General features: G+C 39.7%; 1 protein-coding gene and 1 long non-coding RNA gene across 2 annotated transcripts; one reads left to right on the top strand and one right to left on the bottom strand.

Annotated features, from left to right (window-relative positions):
* Nucleotides 1-1431: 1431 nt before the first annotated feature.
* Nucleotides 1432-8339, top strand: LOC109197965 (uncharacterized). Its single transcript, XM_019353672.1, has 14 exons — nucleotides 1432-1439; nucleotides 1955-2081; nucleotides 2822-2992; nucleotides 3077-3111; nucleotides 3348-3512; nucleotides 3621-3755; nucleotides 5325-5363; nucleotides 5445-5585; nucleotides 6101-6180; nucleotides 6305-6328; nucleotides 6559-6821; nucleotides 7784-7900; nucleotides 7989-8110; nucleotides 8202-8339. Exons 3-14 carry the CDS (start codon nucleotides 2938-2940, stop codon nucleotides 8337-8339), a joined length of 1314 nt encoding a protein of 437 aa, XP_019209217.1. The 5' UTR covers nucleotides 1432-1439; nucleotides 1955-2081; nucleotides 2822-2937.
* LOC109197964 (uncharacterized) lies at nucleotides 3893-5317 on the bottom strand. The gene is made up of 2 exons (XR_002058967.2): nucleotides 4761-5317; nucleotides 3893-4678 (listed from the first exon to the last, which is right to left on the bottom strand). It is a non-coding gene; the product is annotated as an uncharacterized LOC109197964 (long non-coding RNA).
* Nucleotides 8340-10036: the final 1697 nt, after the last annotated feature.

Here is a 10036-nt window from a genome sequence, read left to right as displayed (position 1 = left end):
CTGTTTCACCGTGTTTAGATAACGTGCCATCCGCAAACAGTCGCACTCATTTTCGTGCTTTAGCTTTGTACTCACGCGCACACACACGTGCACACATGCACACACACACACACGTGTGTGTTAGTTTAGTCTGTTTCAACCTCTCTTCGTGTGGAAACACACATATCTAGAACTATTCTGTACTACGACGACACGCTCTACGTTATACCACAGGCACGCATGGTAAGCACCAGTTTGCATTGGGCTGGGTTATGACCTTCATTTTAATGGCGCTCTAAATATCTTTTCTAAGACCACCTAACTAACATTTAGTTAGTTAATACATATTTTGTGAGTGCCTGTCTTCATGATCATTCAGTAAAAATCAGTGTTTGGTTGTTTGTTTTTCCTTCAGGCTTTTGCCCTCATGCCGACAGCAGTGGCAGCTAAAAACATCGTGCTAGCATCAGAAAAACATGATTTTATTCTCAACGGGTCTAAACTTCGACTGCAGGTTGAGAAGGGCAACATTTTAATGACGCCGGTAAGCACTGTGTGTAGATAATGCAATCTACTGTTGTGACAGATGTTATTAAAATTATTTGAAAATATTTGTTTCTGCTTGTTTATTTAAAGTGTGATTATAAATGTAAACAAATATTTCTTTTTGTAGAAAAAAAATATCTTTAAGCTGAAATAAATCAAACCGAATCCGAAGTGATGTAATGATTTTTAACTGTTTTTTTTCTTTCAGCTTGAGTTTTATAAGTCTCTGATGAAACGGCTATGCTATGTAAGTAACGCACATATCTCAGAAACAAAGACTACACTAGAATACCTTTAGATTTATTGGTCAGAGTATAAAGTCATAACTGGAAGCACTCACATCCAAGTCAAAACACCTTGAAAAATGGGGACATACCCGTTTTTTCAGATAGTCACACAGGGCTAGGAAAGGTTTGGAGAACTTTTTTCCTGGAATAAATTAAATCCTCATTTAAAAAGGCATTTTGTATTTTTTTTTTAAACATTTGTTTAACGATTTGAAACTTGTGCAAAAAATTACGAAATTGGGAAGGAGCCAAATGCGTTTTTCACAGCACTGTGTGTACATTAGTTTAAATATTTTTTCAACCAGTGTTATCAAAAACAGCAAGAGCTGCAATTATAAATTGTTTGGATAATGAAGATAGCTGCCAGGGTGCGTACCTGCTGTGTGAATATAAGTGCAAACTTATGACCTTGATCTTGGAACTGTAGTATAAGAATGTTTGGAATGTCATATTGTTTGTGGGTTGTTGTTTTTTTCATGTTAACCCGGTTTTCTCGAAGCAGCAAGTGACTGACAATGGAGCACGAATAATCTACATCAGGAACATCTCGCCAGGCGAGTCCCGGGATCTCAGAGAAGCTTTGGAAAAAATGGATTGTGTAAGAAACTACCTGCTCTTCTCAACAAGGTATAAACACACTCATAAATGCCAACAAGTGCATGTGTTCGAAGTCTGTGAAAGGCTGTATGAGATATGTGCTTGTGTAAGTGTAATCTTAACCATACGGAAAAATTGACAGATTAACTGCTTACACACCAAACTAAATGACATGCACCAACCTTCATAAATCCATCCTTAAAAAGAGATAATGTGTCTAGATTTGGATGCTACTTATCTTGAGGAAAGCACAACTGCAAAACTATAGAGATAGTAAAGAGAGACTGCCGATAAGCTGCTCGCTGAGCAATTCTTCATATGCTCATGTGCACTAGTATTTATCACATTACAGTATTAGTGCAGGGGTCATGTTGAGCATGGCTCCAGTGCATCATTGAGCCAGGATTTCTGACTTTTGAATCCAGTGAACTCCACAATAAAGCTGTACTTAGTTCACTCTTTCCACGTGTGCTTAGCACTTATTTTCTAACATTTACAATGTGAAATTAAAATGTTCAGAAGAAATTTTCTTTCTTGTGTTTCAGGTGTTTATCGAATTTCAGTCTCTTCGTGATGCTGATCGCCTTGGCGTTTGGTACAGCCTTCTAAAACGGGCCACCGGCCACAAATTGTCAAGGCTGAAAATACCACACGGTGGATGTACCTCACTGCGTAAGTGTTTTTTTTTTAAATGGGATTTTAAACAAATATGATTTAAACGAGAAAAAAAAAGATAGGTTAAGTTAATGGAAGTTCATCTGGTAAGACCTTTCTTTCGCTTTCTGTTTGTGAAACACTCATGAATATATTTTTCAGTTCTCCCCTGGGCTGTGGATAAAGTGAAGACAAAACTGCTGATTTATTGTTGTTCACAATAAGTCATTGTGACACATTCCCTCAACTTTTATCCACTAACACTGTGATTCTCGTTCCCACAAATCCTTTGATGCTCATTTGCCTTATTATCTCTCTGACCTCTTTTCTGGCCCCTCCAGAAATCTTTGCTCCATCAGTGGTCGATTCCCTTCTGCTTGTCTCTGCCGTAGACACATGAACCAGAGCCATTACTTAAACTGCACTTTTTCAGTCTGGCATTTGATCTAACCCACTAATCATTGTTTTTCTGATGTTCAATTCAATTCAGTTCAATTCAATTTTATTTATATAGCGCCAAATCACAACAGAAGTCGCCTCAAGGCGCTTTATATTGTACAGTAGATCGCACAATAATACATATGTCAGTGATGTCTATGATACCTTGGGTATCTGTAAAGGTGCTTAAAGTTAAAATAAAAGTCAAAACATTGATATTACTGGATCATTGTAAACATTAAAAACCTGTTTTGCACCACTCATTTTTCCTTTTCTTTCCCCCACAAAAATTTTAACAAAACTTATTTTTGCTTGTGCAGCACCAAGATTGCCAGACAAAGCTTTGCCAGACAGCGAGGTTGCTGTTGATGGTGCAACTGTCCCAACAGAAGATATTACCGTCCCACAACGCAGCACTTCACCATATTGGATCACAATGACAACTAGTCCCTTTGTGTTCCCCACTGTCTCTCCTTGGTTCACAATCCCAGGTGAGAGAAACAGCTGAAAACTAAAATTAACCTCCAGATATAAAGTGTTGACTGTTACTAACTGTGTTTGTTTTACACTTCTAGAGTATTTAACTGTCAGTGAACCTGATGACATTGAGGTGAGTGCATTTTATAAACCCAGGTTTCATGTGTTAAACAGGAATCCTTGAGTAAATACCAAGAGGTGTCCATTTTTCCAAATACTCACCTCAAAAACCACGTTTCTTTTTTTCTGCTAAACTTGGTTTCATTTTGTCTTCTCTATGTGGTCAGTAATAGTAATATATATATTTTTAAAAGTACCGCAAAGTTTCTCTTCAAATAAACTTTGGTTCTTGAACCTTGTGTCTTGTAGAAAGCCCAATCTCAAGGTTCTACGTTCTCCACGATCATGTTGACCGGTTTGCCAGAAGGAAACTACAGACAGGAGGATGTCACCAAGCTGGTGTGGCGTTACTTCCCTGATCAGACGGTTCAGACTCTGTACTACAACATAATCGTTTTATCACTGCAGAGGAGGGTGAGGAGTAGACCCAGCAGGCTGATACAGAGAAATTTGCATTTGCAAATTTAATTCAATTTAATGATTAATATTGAATGTTTCCTCTGCATCATTTTTCCCCTCCAGGCCTTTGTGTTTTTTAACAGCTGGGATACGTGCTGCGATTTCGCCAGAGATTACCTCAAAAATCCAGTTACTGTTGGAGAGTGGACGCTCAGAATCCACATTGTTTTACAAGACATGCTTCCTGGTTCAAGTGAGGTATGAAAATGGAGCAATCGGGGGCTGTTAAATCAGGGGCATGCTCCTGTTTCACTCAAACTATTCAGATCCCAATCAAAACAGATTCCTCCTCTAAGGAGTGAGCACAGCATCATCCTTCTCTGGGCTAATATTAATAGAATGAGACTCAGAATACTTTATTGATCCCTGGGGGAAATATATTGGTTACAGTACAAACAGTAACAAAGACAGATACAAGATACAAGAAGTAAGGAATAGCACAATATATACAATATATACATGCATATAAGTCACTTATTGATAAATATCTGAATAAGAAATGGAAAAACTAAAAATGTGCATGAATTTCAAATCAGGTATTTATTATTATTTTGTCTGTATTTGTTCCTTCCTTTTTGCAACAGCAGCACAAAAGCTGCATGAACTTTATCCACTTTTCTGTTCATAGGCGACAACCCACGTCATTCCGCCACCACTTTAAATTTCCACAGAGCTTCTTGTGAAGTCAGCCCTGTGTAAACTTTAAAGACCCAGACATAGGTTATAGAGTGTTTTACTGACTATTAAGTAATGCCCTTACTTATTTTGAAACTTCAGTCGCTGCTAACCTTCTAGCTTCAGCGTTTCCCATCTCAAGTTTCCTTGTGGGCCAGCTATTCAGGACCTTTCTGAGAACTCTCTCCACAGCTACATGTTAAGAGGAATTGAGGTCTGACAACTGTTGCGGAAAGTCACTGAGTGTTAAGGATGGTGAGTTAGTGAACCCAGACGCGGACCTCTCGTTAAAGTTCAACAGTGTCTTTATTTACAGTGAAGCCAATCCACAGTTATCCATAGTGCAAGTCCCTTCAGTGCTCCTCTCCCCGTCTCCCCTCGTGTGTCCACACAACTCCCGTGAATCAGTGACGTCTCTCCTTCCGTCTCTCCGTCTCGTTCGCTTCCTGAGAAAAGGCAAAACAGCCGCGATTAGCCTCCCTCCGCTATCAAACACTTGCTTTACCCTTGCTGAGCTCGAGTCACTACCAGGCTTGGTGCAATACTCCAGCGCTGTCTGTCACTCAGCCACACCATTAAATAGCTCTGCCAACGACGGTGGACGATTGGCAGCAGCTGGCGAGGAATCAGTCGCAGGTGGGACAGCTCAGAGCGGCAGCACTTCCGGGTCGGAGATCTCCCGTTGCTACGCGACCGCGTAACAATCGCAGCGGAGCCGGAGAGGAAAAAACAGAGCGAGAGAGAGGAGAACAAACACACACATACACACAGGTCGCCGGTCGGGGCACCGTCAGACCTGACACTGACACTCAAATAGCATCAAATAGTTCAAATAGCATCAAATAGTTCCTGCAAAACTTTGGTTATATGTTGTGTCGTTACTATCCTGAAGTATGAATCCTTTGCCACAAAGATGCAAACCAGGATCGAGTTACTTCTCACTTACAGTGGAGTCCAATATTTATCTTATTAAATGTGGTCAATAGAACATTAAAAACACTCTAACCAGGAGGAGAGTTATTCAGTATTTATTGTACAAACAGAGGATCAGTGATTGATGTAATCCCCTTTCATCTTCTACTCTTTTCACAGGAGAGCATGTATAGAAGCATGATGAAATGGAGCAACACTGTAAGTCAGCAGTCACATAAATGTGTCTTGTAAAAGCAGCAGGCTCGGGTCTCCCTGATCTTAACGCTGGTTGTTTTTCAGCATGTTCCAGAGTCTGAGGCTCTGGAGGACCGGCTGCTGAGTGTGGAGGTCTCCGAGGTGAATGTGGACCTTCTCATGATGATCATGGACGCGGTGGCGTCCATTGCTGCTTTTGTCAGATTCTTGCCGCTTGCCAACAGGGTACGATTTCATAAACACGTGCAACTTTTTTATGTTTTACAGAAGGCTGCAAGGCTTGTCATGGTGTCTGCTGTTCTTTTAATATTGAGAAACATTTTAAATGAGTCTGAAGGAGACTTTGTGTTTTTTTAACACTAAGTCTAAGTCTTTTTAACTTAACACAGTTCTCAACCAAGTAGTAATCTTATGACCTGTTCAGCCTTTTGTCCTGGCCCATCTAGCAGGGGAGATCCCTGCAGTTTGAGGCAGCACTAGTTATTCTTTTAGTGTTTCTTGCTCAGTGGTTTTATTGTTCAATCAAAAACTTTGCAAAAGTAGAGAAATATGTTTGCACCTATTTTCCATTTGCAAGTTTAAAACCCCAAGATTTATTTTTCTTTGCCTAAACAAACTCGCCAGGACCTCTATCCTGTTACTTTCACAAATTCTTTATTGCCCTGTACAATACAAATCGTGCCTGTAGCACACCCGTTGAGTACCACTGTGTTGCTCAAACATCCTTTCTGTTTTCTCAGATATGCATTGAGATGGCCGAACCTGGTGGATTAACACAGGTGATGGAGAGCAATGTCACCAAGGACTATTTATCTTCTTGGTAAGTGTGTCCCACAATCAGAAGTGAGAAAAAGAGGAAATTTATTTTACACTGTGTTTTTGCATTTTCTTTAAAGTGTCTTCATGTTTGTCTGACCTTGTGCTTTTTTCTCTCCTCTTCATAGGAGTAAAGCTGGACGTATTGAGTCGTGAGTATCTTTCTATTTCAGGTTTAGTGGCAGAGTCAAATATACTATACACTCCTCAAGGTCGTCTATAGTAAACAGTTCCCAAAGATGCAAAAAGAGAAGAATGTGATTTAGATAGAAGCAACTCTAGATTAGAAATTTGAAATGGAATTTCTTATTTCACATTAACATTTTGTGACAACAAACCTCTTTTCATGGTAACCTACTGGCATCTTTGCTTTTAAATTCAGTTTGAAGAGCCTGAAACAGCGTCTGCAAGACTCTGGTGAGAACAAAGTTCACCTCAAAATGAAAACCAAGAAGACCGCAGAATCGACAGATGCAGTGACCAAAGGTGACTGCCAGGCGGAGAGCCAGAGGACCGAGGAGGAAGCAGTGACCCAGCCCGATGCTGCAGCCGCCCCTGCTGGACGGCAGCCAGAGCCCAAGTGTCCTGATGACGAGACACAGGAGGGAGAGGAGAAGGATGGATGGAGCATGGCCGACATTAAAGGTACAAAGAGCTGCTTTAAATCAGCAAAATACACCGCTCTGACAGCGAAAAACAGTAAACTGAATGTAAAAAGAAAAGTTGTGATATTTTATGGCTCTGATCTCATATTTGTGTTCCCTGCTGTGCTACAGACATTCAGCCTGGTGGTAGTAATATATTTTACATATGTGGTGTTTAAAAAATGCTCCGTTGGTGTGATGAATATATCCCACACCATCAAGGATCCAAGATTTCTGACCCTACCATCCTAATGTCACAGCAGAAACTGAGATTCAACAGACCAGGCAGCGTTTTTATTTTACAGCGTTGCTGAGCCTGTGTGAATTGTACCCTCAGTTTTGTGTTCTTAGCTTAGAGAAGTCGAACCCAGTGTGGTCTTCTGCTGCTGTAGCTCATCTGCTTCAGTGTTGGATGTGCTGTGTGTTCAGAGATACTCTTGTGCATTGTAATAAGTGGTTGTTTGACTTGCTCTGGCCTTCCTATCAGCGTGAAGCAGTTATTTCATTCTCCTCTGAACTCAAAAATACATTTCCTCCAGGGAACTGCCACTCACTGGATATTTTCTGTTTCAGACGATTTTATGTAAACCCTAGAGATGCTTCTGTGGGAAAATCCCAGCAGATCAACACTTTTTGAAACGCTAAGATCAGCAAACATGCCACGTTTAAGTGACTTAAATTATTTTTCTTCTTCATTCTGATGCTCAGTTTGAATTTCAGCAGGTCATCTGACCATGTCTACATACATAAATCACTAAGTTGCTGCCATGTGATTGGCTGATTAGAGATTTACAAACAGGTGTACCTAATAAAGTGGCCGATGAATGTTTCAGCTTTTCAAGTAAATCGAAATCATTTGTTCAATTATTATTGAGTTATAATTTAATGTTTAAATATTTTATAAACCCAGTGGGTCCTGTAGCAGATTTGTTGATGATTAACGTGTCGCTCTTTCATTTTCAGTTGTGGGAAAACGCAGGAGGGAGCTTGTCGGACCTGAGGCAAAGCGATCTCGCGCTCAGTCTCCGTGTGTTGTAGCAGATTTCAGACTGCCTCAGTTCAACCCTAACAGCCCCATCGGTCAGACACACACACACACACACACACTCTCTAAATTCAAATTTGTTGTTAATACTTGTCTAATCTTCCTGTTTCTGCTTCTCTGCAGGTCAGGAGTTTGTGGTCCCTAAATCAGGATTTTTCTGTAACATCTGCTCTGTTTTCTGCCTGAATGAGAAGACCGCCAAGGAACTCCACTGCTGCAGCCAGAAACACTACGACAACCTGCAGGTACGCACGCACATACATATACACGATTCAGCACACAAAATCACACTGTTGGCCTAACGATGTTTGTTTTCTCACTTTTCTGTTTTTTTAGAAGTATTATGAGGAACGTCGACAAAGAGCTACAAAACTTTGTCTCACACGTCTCCAGGCTCCGTTTCTGACTGATGGACCTGATCTACTGGAGAACAAGCCATTGTTATTGATCCTACTAGTTCAGAAACTAAACTAATCGCCTTCTGGCACCTTTTGTTGTAAGTTATATATGTCTTCTTTGATGAATTGTCTCCCAGCCTTTCAGTTAGTGCTTCTGTTTTTGTTTGTACAGGCCGATGGAGAGCACCGTTTTGATCTTGTTACTATTTTATCTTTTATGTGAAAATATTATTGAGAAATTGTCCCTATTAATTTAGTTAACATCAGGAGGTACCTGACAGCTGTTAACAGTTTACTAAATCTTGTTTTTTTTTTTTTTGCTCATTTAGATCTTTGGCTTCAGTTTCTTTAAGTGTCCAAAATGTGTTTGCTGCTGTTCTGTTAAACATGAAATAAAACCTGTCACATGTGTGTCATACATTTTTGCGACTCGCTGACTCAAGTTTGCACCTGAACAAACCATCAAATTCAGTCAGAAGCTGCAAGAACATTTGCGAGAATTTTAAGTGTGTGTGTATATATATATATATATATATATATATATACATACATACACATATATGTATATGTGTATGTATGTACATATATACATACATACACACACACACACATATATATCTATATGTATATACATATACATATATACATATTGTACATATATGTATGTAAAGAAAGTTCATCTTTTACTCTTGATGCCACATCAAGCTTTAGTGTTTGTAATGGTTACTGTCTGTCACTGTTTTATTGCCTGGGAATGTTTTTTTTTAAAAAGATTTAGGAGTAGTGTTTGGTTGACTAGTAGGTGTTGGTACAGGTGTAGTAGTTTATGGACTAATAGAGGGTGTTGTCACAGCTTATGTGATTAATAACTTGGTGAAATAAATCAAGCTAAAGTATTAAAGAATAAAATTTACATCAATTCTGTAAATCACTTGTGGAACCTGAAACAAACAAGGTCTCCAATCAGCGTTTGTAACAATAACACTTCAAAGATCAGTCACATTTGCACTGCACACTGTAAACGAATAAATACCATGACTCCGTTGCATATATTATAAGTTATTCTTTATTAATACAGTGCCTTGCAAAAGTATTCGGCCCGCTTGAACTTTCCCACATTTTGTCACATTACAGCCACAAACATGAATCAATTTTATTGGAATTCCACGTGAAAGACCAATACAAGTGGTACACGAGAGAAGTGGAACGAAAATCATACATGATTCCAAACATTTTTACAAATAAATAACTGAAATGTGGGGTGTGCGTAATTATTCAGCCCCTGAGTCAATACTTTGTAGAACCACCTTTTGCCGCAATTACAGCTGCCAGTCTTTTAGGGTATGTTACTATCAGCTTTGCACATCCAGAGACTGAAATCCTTGCCTCCAGACTCCATCAAATGAGGAATCATCCATTTAAAACATCTTTTTGAGTAATTTTGTTGTGATCATGTAACCAAGCATGCCGAAATGAGGAGTTGCGAGTAAAACGAGGAACTTTACATATATTACATTTAAACGCCGCCTGTGCGCAACAGATGGCCACCCCTTCCTGAGCCCGGTTCTGTCGGAGGTTTCCCCCCATTAAAGGGGGGGGGTTTCCTCCCCGCTGTCGCCAAGTGCTTGCTCATAGGGGATTTGGGGGCTTTTCAGAAAGGTTCACTGGCATCAAATTTAGGACTCAGGAAATGTGTAAATGGATGATTCTCCATCAAATGAGGAATCATCCATTTAAAACATATTTGCGAGTCATTTTATTGTGATCATGTAA

This window comes from Oreochromis niloticus, unplaced genomic scaffold (genome assembly GCF_001858045.2).
Source record: "Oreochromis niloticus isolate F11D_XX unplaced genomic scaffold, O_niloticus_UMD_NMBU tig00007147_pilon, whole genome shotgun sequence".
In the NCBI taxonomy this organism is placed as follows: domain Eukaryota; kingdom Metazoa; phylum Chordata; class Actinopteri; order Cichliformes; family Cichlidae; genus Oreochromis; species Oreochromis niloticus.
The sequence above is the reverse complement of the archived record's forward strand: the minus strand, read 5'-3'. Positions and strand labels throughout refer to the sequence as shown.

Bases quoted from the DNA above. Each gene is read 5' to 3' on its own strand.
- LOC109197965 (XM_019353672.1), top strand. From the start codon at position 2,938: ATGACAACTAGTCCCTTTGTGTTCCCCACTGTCTCTCCTTGGTTCACA. The intron at 3,756-5,324 runs GTATGAAAATGG...CTCTTTTCACAG, and splicing joins TGCTTCCTGGTTCAAGTGAG to GAGAGCATGTATAGAAGCAT. The intron at 7,901-7,988 runs GTCAGACACACA...GCTTCTCTGCAG, and splicing joins CAACCCTAACAGCCCCATCG to GTCAGGAGTTTGTGGTCCCT.